The sequence below is a fragment of the Jaculus jaculus genome, chromosome 1 (genome assembly GCF_020740685.1).
Source record: "Jaculus jaculus isolate mJacJac1 chromosome 1, mJacJac1.mat.Y.cur, whole genome shotgun sequence".
Lineage (NCBI taxonomy): Eukaryota > Metazoa > Chordata > Mammalia > Rodentia > Dipodidae > Jaculus > Jaculus jaculus.
Window position 1 is genome coordinate 121611765 of NC_059102.1, and position 14887 is coordinate 121626651.

At 39.5% G+C, this 14887-nt stretch overlaps 1 protein-coding gene across 1 annotated transcript in view; it reads right to left on the bottom strand.

Annotated features, from left to right (window-relative positions):
* Svep1 (sushi, von Willebrand factor type A, EGF and pentraxin domain containing 1) overlaps positions 1–14887 on the bottom strand; it is a 201648-nt gene that overhangs the window by 50800 nt on the left and 135961 nt on the right. The window contains exons 28-35 of the mRNA XM_045146479.1: positions 10150–10274; positions 9194–9317; positions 8042–8212; positions 6705–6878; positions 5966–6085; positions 2051–2227; positions 1630–1714; positions 859–1050 (exon numbers count right to left, since the gene is read on the bottom strand). Of these exons, the coding sequence (XP_045002414.1) occupies positions 859–1050; positions 1630–1714; positions 2051–2227; positions 5966–6085; positions 6705–6878; positions 8042–8212; positions 9194–9317; positions 10150–10274 (1168 nt within the window). The remainder of the gene's footprint in view (positions 1–858; positions 1051–1629; positions 1715–2050; positions 2228–5965; positions 6086–6704; positions 6879–8041; positions 8213–9193; positions 9318–10149; positions 10275–14887) is intronic.

A 14887-nucleotide genomic window follows, 5' to 3' on the forward strand; every position in this document is an offset into this window, starting at 1 on the left:
GGTACAAAGTAAAAAAATACTAATGTACTCATTGGTGATTGGGAAGGGCACTCTAGACCTTGTGAATGGCAGATTCCTGGAATGAGAATGGTGCCAGGTGGAAGAGAAACACCTGAACAGAGTAAGTGAGGTCTAAGGCCACTGCTCTTTCATGAGTCTGAGATTTGGACCTGTTGCTCATAGCTCTGACCTCTGGTCTTCCTTCAACTGCAAAAACCGCATTGCTATGTTAGGGTTGCCCAGCTTTGCCTGCCACCATCATGTTGACTGGCTTCCTGTTCATGTCATCTGTTTCCCTTCGGATCCTTTTGACTGATTTTCAGGTTATAGCCTGGTGCGCGCTCATACACTCTCTCTCTCCCTCTCTCTCTCTTTTTCTGTCTCTGACTCTCTCCATCAAGTTAACTTCTTACACTATTAAAATCTTAGGCCCTTCACTTGGCATTTTCTTTCTTTCCTTCCTTCTTTCTTTCTTCTTCCTTCCTTTCTTTTCTTTCTCTTTACAACCTTTCACGCAATGTGGACTCTTAATTTGATAAGCTGCCTACAAAGAAGATTCATGATAAAAGCCTCTGGCCAGGGACTATGCTATGCTTCACAAGCAATTTTTGCTTTCCTCTTTAAAGTCAGAACTCAGAGGCATTTGAACTGTAAGTACTCCTGGAATCAACATTAAATCGACTATTTCTCTGGTCATTTAAGGTAAGAGAGGCCCTGGGAAGCAGAAAAAATTGAGAGTATCCTTACATTTATGAGTCTGCTTTTAAAGTCAATCAGTCACATACAATAGAAACCTAATGACTACTTCAGGAGTAGGGGACTCTGGAGAGCTCTGGTGTCAGGTGCTGCTCCCTTTACCTGTATCCACTATCGCATGAATACGATGCAGTGGAAAGGTAGGTGAGCCCGCTCAAGAGGTATTTCCCATTACTTATTTCTTCAGGACTGGAACACTTCACTAGTTCACACACAGGAAAAGAATGGCTCCAAGAACCACTGGCAAGACAGGCTGTCTCTTTATCACCAGCCAGAGTATATCCCTTATCACACCTGAAGAAGACACAAGAAGATTATAGACTATTAAAAGAGAGTTATTTTGCATAATTATACATGTACTAGAAGTCTCTTAAGCTATTGGGAACTTGCACATATTGGGATTTTTTTTTTCCTATTGAAACAATGCTTTAAAGTGTGTTTTCTTCAAGGTGGAAGTCTTCCTCACAGTAACCTTGCTGGGTAATAAGCAAAGGAAACATTTGAGAATTTGGCTTGCCTCCAGTTTGCCCTATGGGTGAGTAGCTGAAAACAGAAAATTCTGGGTTTGAAAGTGATGTGGTAAAATCACTAGGCTACCAGAAAAGAATTGTTTATCACTGAGATTTTCCATCATCAGGGATTGTCTTTCTCCACAGGTGCCTCAAGGGGGCACTAGTGGTAATAATAGGTTTTTGGTTAGGGGATTTAAGATTATAGGACTACCATGACATTATTGGACTAGATTCTTCACAGTACACGTCAATCACATATTAAGAAAGACATTATCTGAGATTATTTCCCCTTTCCTTCCAGTATTGTACTACCACTAGCATGCTACAAACAACCTCCACACAAGTAATTTTAGACCCTTACCTGTAAGTCACCTTGCTACCATAAGTAAATACTGTCCCATCAATGCCTCCATTTTCCGGAACGGCAGGTGCACCACAGGAAATAGCTGAAAGGAAGGACATAAAAAGCATGGTGCTCTGAGATCATGGCGCAAAACTCTGAGAGCCTAAGGGGTAGCTTGAGATTTGATTTCTTTTTTTAAGTAATTGAATTTTTTATTTTAATACACAGTATGAGAAACATGGGAATCAATTGAATTGTATAGAAAATGAAATGGCAAATAAATCAGATTTGCCTTTGCTGTTTGTTGTGTTGCGTTTAGACGTAAGTCCAATACCTGAGTTTCAGAACAGAGAGGACAGATATGACATAATACTTGACAAGTCAACATGTTGCTTTTCTAGCCAGCCTGACACAACAGACATGGAGCTACTCGATGTACCTTCACAGGATGGTCCTGGGTGGTCCCATTCTCCAGACTCCAGGCATGTGATTTTGCTCTCTCCTGTCAGCTGGTGTCCTTCCTCACACCAAAACGTGACTTCAGCACCCACTGTATAAATCTCACCAAAAGAGTGGCCATTTTCTGGATTTTCAGGAACCTTACATTTTATAGGTTCTTGAAACAAAAAAAGTTTTTGTCAAATAATGTGGTTTTCACACTGCCATGCAAATAATCACAGCAATAAATCAATCAATAAATAAAATCTACATGGTTAAGGTATTTATGAAAATGGTGTGAGAAAAGCTTTGATGGGAGGTGCACGGAAGCCAGGAACATGATAAACATTAGGTCAGAAAATAGATTTAATAAACATCAAACAATAATATTTTGAAACAGAGATGACTAATAAAAACAGACAAGATTTATCTGGCCATGAAGGGAGTTTTTTTGTTTGTTTGTTTGTTTTTGTTTTTTAAGGTAGTGTCTCACTCTAGCCCAGGCTGATCTGGAATTCACTATGTAGTCTCAGGCTGGCCTCAGACTCTCCGCGATCCACCTCCCTCTGCCTCCAGAGAGCTGTGATTATAGGAGTGTGCCAGGAGTTGTTTTAATGAGGGCAGTGACAATTGTGCCTGAGCATGGCTAAGAATGATGTTTCCTCCTCTTCCCCAACCTCACACCCACTTAGAAACAGCAAATAACTTGGTCTTGAGCAGCTATAAAGGTTGTCCAAGAGCATATTCAAAGAAGTTTCTAGCCTCCCTTTTCAGACTGTGGACATCTGCCTCTGTTATGTAAAACCGGGGTCAGTCACAGTAGGGAAAATTGCTAATGAAAAGTTTAAGGCTAGAGTTTATCAATATAAGTGAATATAGTAATTATCAAAGGGGGAGGATGTTTGATTTAATTTTTCATAGGATCATTTGAGTGATGGAAATCAAGGGTTTTCTTTCCTTATTTAATTATATATTCATTTTGTAGGTTTGAGAATCTAACCCAGACTCTTGTGTGTATTAAGCAATCACTCTTCCACCGAGCAACATCTCAAGCCGTTTACTTAAGTTAGGGACTGATCTCAAAAAGCAAATGCAGTTACAAGACTGCATTTTGGAGAAATAGGTAGGCACACAAGTTTATATCCAAAGGTGCATATTAAACTACTTTCCATACTGGCTATCAGCTAATGTTTGCAGCAAAGTTATAAAACAGAAATTAAAATTATGTTGTCAAACTATTTTGTGACATAAAACCATAGATTAAGTGATGTTCCATGAAATAACTAAAAAGAAGGACTTGCTTATAGAAAGCCTACAGAAAAACATCAGAGGCATATGTCTCTGATTTCTAACACTAGGTCTTTATGGGTGTGGTTTATATACAGATCATCTTAACTTTTTTATTTTTTGTTTTTTCGAAGTAGAGTCTCACTCTAGCCCACACTGCATGGGATTTACTCTCAGGGTGGCCTCGAACTCACAGCGATCCTCCTCTCTCTGCCTCCCAAGTGCTGGGATTAAAGGTGTGCACCACCATGCCCGGCATCTTAACTTTTGTTTTAATAATTTGAATATTTTCCAAGGATGTTGTGTAACTTTATGATTAAAAACCTATGAAAACACTTGGGTAGACAGCCTTCTCTTTAGTATTGTGATAGTCCTACGCAGCAAGAAATGGAATAAAATACTAAGATTTCTAACAATAAAGCTATCCAACAGAATCATTCCTCCTGCAAAGTACACATTTCTACCTAAGAAGTAGATTTAATATTTGTGACTTCTTTAATGTGACTGATGGAAGTGGATCTGTATCTGGCAGAGTAACATTTATACACTTTTTTATAAAGCAGATTTTTAAAATACAAATGAAACAACATTTTCCCTAAGAAATGATTACTTTAAAAACTTTTTGTAATTAAGCTTAAGGTATGTTAGATAGATGTGGAAAATGATTAAAAATGAAAATTCTTTTAAGCATCAACTTAAAAAGAATTTTTCTAAATAGGACATAAAAATTTTCATCAAAAACAATACTTTGTCTATTGAAGAGGTCACTAGTGGGTAATTGCTGCAGAAAGGGGAGCTTTGTTCCATCTCTGGTGCCATGATCTTAGGGATATAAGCCTCAGTAACTGGAATACCTGTGGAATATGGTTCTGCTTAACTCAAGATTAGCCAATGCTGCAGTAACTGTTCAGAAAAGTACTTCTTCCTTAACAAGTATGGCATGCCAGAGGTAAGTTAGTGTTTCTAACTAGACAGTTGGGGCATTTCACATGCCTTGTGTTTAACTAAGAAATTGTAACTGAATGTAGCCAAGGAAGGTATAAGAAATGGAACCACTTACTGACATTGTGATATCACTTGAAATTAAAAAGTAAATTCTCTTTTTATTTTTTAAAAAAAAACCTATGAAAACATTGTTTGACTTCCAATTTGTTTGACTATTTATACATATACATTATAATTGCACCCTCTGAGCCCTTTATAAACTCACCTACTTTACCATTCTTATATTTCCTTACCCTCTCCATACATCCATCTCTGCTTCTAATGTATACTTCTAATATAACAATATGCACTTCTAATATATATTTCATTACATTGCTTAACTTACACTTCACTAATTAATTGCAATTGCATGCAAGTTGAACCCAAGTCTTGAATATCTATGTAGAACAAACCCTACAATGAATTGGTTTCACGCCTCCCAGTTTCTGATATATTTACTTTCCTCTTTGTAGAATTTGCCTTTCTGTCTTAAAAAAAAAAATCTGAGTATCTTTTCTCCTTATGGCTTAGTGTTTTTAAACCTAAAGAGAGAAATAATGTGTCATTGTCACCTGTGGGGTACAGGTCTCTTGAGATTGTCTTCTGGTTTCTCTATTAACTCATTTTCAGACTCATCTTCTTTAGGATTATTTTCCCCTCTCTCTTTAAGGAGGAATATTTTTTGCAAAGCTCTTATATTTCAATTTTGTTTAATTTTACTTATCTCTTTAAGAGAAGAAACATCTCTAAATCTAAGGTATTTCCTTAGTTTTGCATTGTTTTAAAATACTAGGGAGAGAATATACAGATTTTCAGCCTGATAATCAGATGACATATGCATAAATATACAACATGCTATGATTAAATAAGAGAATATTTTCTAGCTTAACGTAGTTTATGTTTCTATTGGATGACTCACTGACATTTTGTTTGTGCTGCTACTGTTACTGTTCTTTCTCTCTCCCAGTTTGTTTTACACTGGAAAAAGTGATCCCTATATCATATAGTCATATATAACTCCACAGTAACTTTTGTTTCAAATTGCTATACTTTTCTTTGGGGATCCAAAGCCGGATGATTTGACTCAGTATTTAAAATTCCCTTTTACTTTCTAACTTAATGTTTTATGGTAGTTGTTTCTTATAAGAACTATAGAAGGACATCAATCAGTTGAGAAGAGGACCCATGCTATCAAAGTTATTACAGAATACAGAGATGGGGCAAGGCTAGACATCTATTTTCTTCAATCACAGAACTTTGTGTGACTGAGGGAGAGGGAAGATATTGATGGTGAAGAAGTGGAAAGCACCTTCTTGGCTCTGTTTGAGGCAGAAGAGGCCATTGGTACTGCTTCTGCATCTATCCTGATATTCTTGTATTACATAGGCATTTCCTCAATAATTTGGCAATATAGTTGGCTTTCATCTTTGTTTTCTAGACACCAAGAAGCTGGAGAAGCCATGCTAACTTGAAGCATCTTTAGGAGTTACTCATGTGTCTCTAATACATGGTTATCTTCTCCACCAGTCTGAAAGCTCTTTGAACTTGAAGCTATTGTCTTAATTAAAAATGACATATCCTTAAACAACATGCTTTAATTTAAAGAATTAAAATATGAATGTCAAATTGTACATATATTAATTACCTGCACAGTTTTTACCATCTCCTGTATATGGTGGGATACATGAGCATATGTAGGATCCATTTGTATTCAGGCAGGAAGCGTACTCATTACAATCTGATCCAACTGCACACTCATCAACATCTAAGATGAGGACAGCAGACAATATTCAAGTAGATTCATGTTTCATGTCTCAAATATGTTTTTTTCTTTTTAGAGCACTGCAGCTCCCCTAATGCATTAATACTATGTACATTTTAAATAAAATTTAAATACAAAAATCATGATTATGGGCTGGAGAGATGGTTTAGCAGTTAAAGTCTCTTGCTTGCAAAGCCTGATAACCTGGGTTCAATTCCCCAGTATCCTCATAAAGCCAGATGCACACTGTTGCACAGGAGTCTGGACTTCATTTACAGCAGTGAAAGTCCCTGGCATGCCCATTCTCTCCCTCCTCTCTCTTAAATACATGCATAAATATTTTAAAAATCATTATTATATTGTAGGTCTATGATTAAAGCTATTGCTTCTCTAGGTTATAGCTGGACAAGTAGAAGAACAGATGTACAGATAAAGTTTTAATATTGACTCTGAGAAAATTTAAGACATTTTTTGCTCCTTTGGGGATATATGATAGCTGCTTGTCCTATGGCTTGTCCAGGGTTTGGGAGGAAGTAGGGCTAAGGACTGCCATCAGGAACTTGGGGCGTTGTTTGATAGAATTAGAATGAAGCCACATAGCAACCGCCAGTGTTCATCTCACCGAGGCACAGTGGTGAGACGCCATTCCAGCTCCCGTTATCTGTACAGAACATTCTAGAGTCACCCAGCAGGTAGTAGCCATTGTTGCACTGGTAGGTCACTGTACTGCCAGCGTGGAAGTCCTCGGCTGAATAGAAGCCATTCTCCAAAGGGGGCGGTACCCCACAGCGGATGCCTGGAATGGGACCAGGAAGAACAGCACTGTGTGGGGAGCACAATGCTCGAAGGACGTCTTATTTACATGAACCTGGTTCATGGTTAGATGACAGCTTGCTCCAGAAGGAAGTTTTTATTGTACACAAACACTGACTTTAGAGTACTCGAGATGTTATAGTAGCTTGGAACACATATACACCCTCAGGATGTAGCCCACTGGCTTATAGTGGGCATGCAAATTATACACTCATTCTTTATTCAAGAAAATCTATGAAGCCTTCTTAGTACCCATTAAATACTGCCGTAGGTGCTGAGGTTATAGCAGTGAACCAAATAGATAAAACCCCTGCTCTGTGGCACCTACTATCTAGTGAAGTAGACAGGGAAGAAGACCAGTGCGCGGTGACAACTGCTTTTCACTATTCAGGGCAGCTGTCTTATCTCTGCTCAACTCATCACTGCATTTCCCCCTCATCTGCTCATTTTGCTAGGCTATTATTTTTATCTACTATGAATAAATGATATTATACTTACTTGTATATTTTTTCTGCCTCTTTTACTAGAAGGTAAGTTTATAAGAAGAGACTTAAAACAAAACAAACTCCTTGGGCTTTATTGGCCATGGTGGCACATGCCTTTAATCCCAATCTTTGAGAGGCAGAGGGAGAATTGTTGTGAGTTTGAAGCCAGCCTGAGATGACATAGTAAGTATCAGGTCAGCCTAGGCTAGAGCTAGACCATATCCTGAGAAGAAACAAAGGCAATAAGCAAATAAACAAGAACAGGCTTGTTCTTAGCTGACATATTCTCAGAACTTGCATTAGTGTATGACTCCTCATAGTATTTTAACAACTACTGAGTTGAATGATTGAGTGTCCTGAGCTCAAACAGCCTCTTCCTATTTCCCCACCCAGCAGACTCATGTCCCTCTTGTGGCCTACATGATATGTCTTTCTTTCACATCTAGCTCCTTGAACCGCCTCAGATGGAGTGGTCAATCATCTCTTTGGGTTTTCACCTATGACCCCTTATATGGTTTCGGGCACAGTTCCTTACACAAAGCAAGGATTCAAGGGATGCTTGCTCTGGTTGCTACTGTGAAGCATTAGGCATTCCTAAAGTGCTCATGAAGCTTCTATACTCTTCAAAAGCCACTGGAGTGAGATAACAAAGGCAGCTCACGTTCACAGTGAGGGAGTGGCTGTGTCCACTGTCCTTGATTCAGACAGTACTGCACAGGATTCCCGACCATCTGGAAGCCTGGATCACAGAACAGACTGACTTTGGAGCCCGGCTTTAGATCTGCCGACACAGTTCTCAGGTGAGGTACTGATGCTTCTAAAGGTGGACAATCTGAGGGCAGAGAGCACAGGTACACAGCTTGTAAGCAACACTGCAGTGGTACCACCAAGTCAAGGAGCTCACATCCTATTTCGTGCCAGCATGGGAGACGTGCACTGATTAGATTAAAACCAGATATCACATACTCTGTCCACTGGCAAGTAAAATTAAAATAAATATCATTTGTGCCATCAAGCAATTTTCCTTCCTTCAACAGAAATATGCTGAGAATTTTCAAAGGAACAAATAGCATTTGGAGAATAGTAATACAATAAATTATCAAAAGCAATGAAGTATAGGACAGCTTAAATATATTTATTTTGGGAGACATTTTTTGGCCATTCAGAGTTTGACTATTCACTGTGTATGTAGATGGCAACATCCATGCTTTTAATTCTGTTTTGTTTCTAGGAAATATATAACTCAAAAAGTAACCTCATTGCAACTAGGAGAATAGGAATTTGATAGGCATTAAAAAACACCCCACAGGGCTGGAGAAATTGCTTAGTGGTTAGGGCGTTTGCCTGTGAAGACTAAGGACCCGTGTTCAACTCTCCAGATCCTGCATAAGCCAGAAGCACAAAAGGTGAGACAAGTGCAAGGTCGCATATGCCCACTAGGTGGCGCAATCATCTGGAGTTCTATTTCAGTGCTTGAGGCCCTGGCATACCAATTCTCTCTCTCCTCTCTAAAATAAGAAAAATTAAGAACATAAAACACCCACAAACATGTATTTCTATACCTCCATTCTATCTTTCTAATATTATTTTACTTATATCAAAATATTTTCCTTAGTTTGTAATCTGCTATACAGAAAATATTTCAATATTAAAAGGCAATTCAGATGGTTAAAACAGTAAATGTGAACTACTAGTTAAGGACTGACACACACCCAAGACTAGACCATAAGACAGTTGTGGGTTAGTCCCCTTTGATAGAAAACTCCAGAGTAAGGAAGAGATGGCAAAGGTGATGGAAGAGAGAAATTCTCACCAGAACAGAATATGCTCTTGGAATTAACCTTCACCTTCCCCATGATTCCTGATAAGAAATCAGGCCAGGCTAACACATTTCCTCGACTGAGTTCCTCTGGGCAGGAGGTAGCCAGTGATTTCACCTGCAAGTTTAAAGCACATCTTTAGACGAGCCTCACTTGTTCTGCTAAGGCAGAGTTAAAAATATTAGCATTTAGCACTATTGAGAACATTCTCAGTGTTAGTGGGGTAGAGCTGAAGTGAGGCAGGCTTTTGCATAGAATTATTTCAGAGGCAACAGGAAAAATCTCTTTCCTCTCCCCAGTCCCAACTCTTCTCCCAAATATTTCTCCCACCAAAATTCATTGTTGCCTATAATTAACATTGAAATATTGAAAATCCTATACATAAAGCCTCTTGCCCAACACTTTAAGTTTGGTTAAGGAGTTGGAAAGGAGCCTCACCCCTACATTCTATGTCACTGGCCTCTGACAGCATTGGGGAAACTGAGGCTTAGAGTAATTCTGTTTCCTTTGTAGATAAGAAACTGAAGTTTAAAGAGATGAGCAATGTGGTCAAAGTCATTCCACAGACTCTGGTAGAACTGGGCTCTGAGCCAGGCTGCCTGACTCCAGACTGGATTCAACACTAGCTTATCAGTGCTGCTTGGGAAAGAGCTGGCACCAGTCCCAAGCTTAGTCACAGAAATTTTAAGTATGACTTTACATCTTTCCAGCTCTCAAATTAGAAGATCTTTTGCAAAATACTAATTTGCAATAGAATGACTGAATTCTATTCTCTCACTGAGAAACTAAAATGGATAACTTCTAACACAGACCATGCCATTCAATGATATCAGTGATAAGTTCTGATAATTAAGAGCTTATAAGATAGGTCATCAGTGCGCTGTTCACAGTGTGACTAGGTTTGTACCTTTGTAGCTCATTACTGTCATACACTGAAAATGGAATTGACCTGCTGTGGAGACAGAACATAGTCCCAGAGGTTGAGCTGGCTTATGGAGCCTACAAAAGACTCAGCTGGGTTGAATCCCTCTCCCTTTTTGTCTTGCTCTTGCCCAAGAACTAATGCGCCACCACCTGAAGAAAAAGAGAGAGAGACAAAAAGGAGGAAAACTGGCCTAATCGCCTTTTATTCTTAAAATGCTCATTTAATGAAAGTGTATCTAATGGAAATATCCAAAAACTAAATTATGTAACTTCTTTGCATGTTTTTATAAGACAAATTCAAAGTAAGTTTATATAGCAACTCAGAAGTATTTGAATACAGTTTAGATTATTATAGCAAACATATAACTTATATATATATATATATATATACACACACACGTATATACATATAACATTTTTGCCAACAAAATAAGTAAGTCCTATTTGGCTTATTTTTAATTTATAAAATTACTTAAATTACCTTTCATGGCAGGCTTCTAGAACCTGTTCCTCATTTTCCTTATTTCTTAGGCCCAAATGCTCTCATTTCTATCACCAGTTCCAAGGAACCTTTAAGGTTGTTAGGGGGCTCCTAATTGCTAACCCCAGAGGAGACATCAGTGTTCATCTCTCATAATTTATCTGCATCATCCACTCATCCACTTTGTTGAGGGGGCAGTGTGTGACATAGCTGAGGTTACTCATGGTGTAGCCGAGGATGACCTTGGACTCATCCTCTGGCGTCCGTGTCCCCAGTGCTTGGATTGCAGGCATGTGGCCACTGCACCGGGCTGTGTCACCGTCTTCTCTGGAGCTTTCTGCTCTGTGAACTGGACGTTCTGCGCTTGCTCCATCAGATCTACCTTCTGCCTTTCTCTATCCTGCTTTGTGTGGTCGAGGTTGTCATCTGAGCAGTGCACCGCTGGGCTTCCTTCTCCACTAGCTTCAGTTTGTGGACTGGTTCATGGAAAGCTAAGTCTGAGATGAGAAGGTGGCGTGAGAGAAAGTTTAATCTCCTGGATCCCTTCGTGTGGGGTGATTGATTGAGAGTGGTTGTTTTGTTTCATCCAAGGTGAGCTCTGTTCACTACCAGTTAGCCTGAATTCTGGCCAATGACTCTATGTCACTTTGGGCCTGTCCCTTGCAGTTTCCACTCGTGCCACGCAAACATTGTTGGCGATCCTATTTTGGTTTTCTTAACTTTGCCCACAGATTGGAAAATACCCTTGTATTGAGTTCTTTGCAGACACCCCCTCTCATGTGCCTCCTGTATCCTACCAGGAGCTTGACTGATGGTACTTGGCCTCCAGGATAATATCTCTCCTGGTTTTCTTCCCACTCTTTTCTGCCCCTCCTTACTCTCTCTCCCTTCTGTCTGTTTCTTGGGAGCTGATATAACAAGGATTTGATTCTGGAGCTTTCTCTTCTCTTCCTTTAACTACTCTTCCTACCTGCCCTTCAATGTCTGAAGATTTTTTTTTTTTTGTGATGTTCTAGACTATGTTTAAAAAGCTAAATCAATAATTTAAAATTTACCACAAGCACCAGAGAAAATTTAGAAAATACAGAGTTCTTCAGAAATCATCCTTTAATAATGCATGTATTTTCTTCTAGATTTTAACTTTTTTCTACTTTCTTGTTGTTTTATAATTTTTTTATTTTTCATAATTAACAACTTCCATGATTGGAAACAATATCCCATAGTAATTCCCTTCCTCCCCCTACTTTCCCCTTTGAAACTCCACTCTCCATCATATATCCTCCCCCTCTCAATCAGTGTCTCTTTTATTTTGATTTCATCATCTTTTCCTCCTACTATGATGGTCTTGTGTAGGTAGTGTCAGGCACCATGAGGTCATGGATATCCAGGCCATTTTGTGTCTGGTGTCTGGAGGAGCACGTTGTAAAGAGTCCTACCCTTCCTTTGGCTCTTACATTCTTTCCTCCACCTCTTCCACAATGGACCCTGAGCCTTGGAAGGTGTGATTGAGATATTGCAGTGCTGAGCACTCCTCTGTAACTTCTCAGCACCATGATGCTTTTTGAGCCATCCCAAGTTCACTGCCATCTGAAAAAGAGAAAGGTCTCTAACAAAAAAGTGAGAGTAGCATTCATATATGGGTATGAACATTAACAGAAGTGCTTCCTGGGCAGTTCAGTGAGCACAGTACATACATTTAGCCAGACAGCAGCAGACGTTATACCCGTAGGGCTCATGACTCCCCCTGTTGTAGGTTTTCAGTATCAGGCCATGGAGCGGGCCTCCACTCAAATTAGAGGGTGGTTGGTTTCCCCCAAGCAGATGTGTCACTATTGCACCTGTTGACTCATTTGGCCCGTGTGGCCAAATATAAGGCTTGTGGTGTCCCCTGTTGAGTATCTTCACTGGTGATTTCTCTCTCTTCCATTGAGCTGCATGCAGTGTGGCTTTTTCTGGCTTTCTGTCAGCTGGTCTACATGGAGGAGGTTTTTAGCTCAGTTCTGGCAGGATCTTGCAGCCCAAGTATGTGGAGTCTTCAGCAATAGAGACTTACCATAGATTTTAATTTATGTTACATTTTTTAATTTATACATATGTAGATATTTTAAGACACACAGCTCAAGGCCTGGAGTGATTGCTCAGTGGTTAAGGTACTTGCCTGAAAAACCTAACAACTTGGATTTGATTCACCAGTGCCCACATAAATACAGATGTACAAGGTGGCTCATGCATCCAGAGTTATTTTGCAGTGGATGTAGGCCCTGGTGCAATCAAATCTCTCTCTCTCTCTCTCTCTCTCTCTCTCTCTCTCTCTCCCAATTTCTCTCTGTCATTCATAAATAAACATTTTAAAAAGGAAGACTAATGTTTAGAAAAACACACACAACTCACGATCATACTCTATACCATGTTAGAAACTTGTTTTTCTTCTCAAGCATGTCCTTACTTCATGAGTTTCCATAGCTTTGCTCTTCTATAGTAATGGATGTACAACCCATAATTAAACACTAAGTACTGGATATTGGAGCTGTTCCATGTTTGGTACTAAAATATCATTGAGATAAACATATGGTCAGATCTTGGATTACTTCCTTTATTTTAATTACTGGTCATTGAATTGACAGTTGATGGAAATGGTTTCTCTAAGGTAGGGTGTGTATATGAGGGATAAGAACGTAAGCCCCATGTGTATGAATGTAGAGGCCAGAGGAGAGTGTCAGCTGTTCTCTATCATTCTTCTGCACATTGCTTTAGTCTCTCACTGAACCTGTAGCTGCTGCTTTTGAAATCATTCTAGCTAACCAGTAAGCCACATTCTCCTGTTTACACTTCCCACAGGACTGTGGTTAAAGGCATTCATGGACACTCCCAACTGATTATGTGGGTTCTGGGGTATTGAAGTTAGCACATGCTTGCATAGCAAGTGCTCTTATCTGATGAAGCCAACTCCACAAGCCCTCTCTAAGGTGTTTTTTTGTTATTGTTGTTTACTTGTTTAAGCAGAAACTTCGTATGGACATGACACATCACGTCTCGGTCATATTTCCTTCATCCCTGCCTACACTCCACCGAGGGCCCTCCTCAGTGGGATTGTTGGTATTCACCATGGGATTGTGGGTTATGAGTTGTGAGAACAGCAGTCAGTCATGGGGGTGGGGGCATGCCTCTGGTTATTCCCTCTCATTCTGTGGCTCTTACAATGTTTCTAAATGGCTTCCCAGAAAGGTTTCATCATCTTTCATCCTTCCCAGCATTTCATAAAAGTGACTACCATGCTGAATCCTTGTCAATTGTATTGGCTAAACCAACTTTACTAATTTGATATAACATGGTATCAGGTATATATTTTTTGAGCTGCATATTTCTCTGTGATTAGAAATACATCAGAGACCTCAAACTCAATATGGCCTCAAACTTGTGACCTTCCTGTTTCAACATCTCAAATATATCTTAAACTAAATCCATAACCCACCCCTTTCCAGTTAACCCCTTTCTTTCCAATTCTTATTTCAACTAATGGACTGTTTCATAAATTTGGTTAACAAATTGAAGTTCTCTAATCATTTCTATGGCCTGACCTGTGTCTCTCCCCCAATTCGTATGATCAAAGACCCCACTGTGGTGATATTTAGAAGGTACTGAGGGTCAGATGAGGACATGAGGTTGGGGATCTGCTGACAAGGTCTTCTCCTATAAGAAGAGACAGCAGGGAGCTTGCTCTCTTTCTCCTTCCCCCTCCCACCTGAGGACACAGTAAGTAGGTGACTGTTGATGAGCCTGGAAGAGAGCCCCTGACAGAAATAGACCATGATGACACCTCAGATGTCATCATCTTCAGCCTTAAGATGTAAGAGAAAGTATACTCCTGTTTCTTAAGCCACCTAAGCCAATGAAGATAGCCATTAAGTCTGTCAACCAGAACTCCACAACATTATGGATTCTAATTCACCCTACACATCTTTAACTCACTGCTGTGGTCAGACGACCATCTTCATAGGCAGTTTCCATAAAAGTGTTCTGGTTTTATTTTCATGTTTCTTCAATCTACTTTTTACTCTTCCATCATGGCTTAATTCATTGAAAAAAGGATAAATTATCTCTCTGTGTTTGTGTGTGTGTATGTAAGCACATGCTCATATGTGCATGTGTGTGGTGACCAGAGGCCAATATCAAGATCTTCCTCAATTGTTTTCCAACTTATTTTTTGAGACAGGGTCTCTCACTGAACTCAGAATTTACCAACCTGGTAAAACTAACTAGCCATCTTACCCCAGGGATTTGC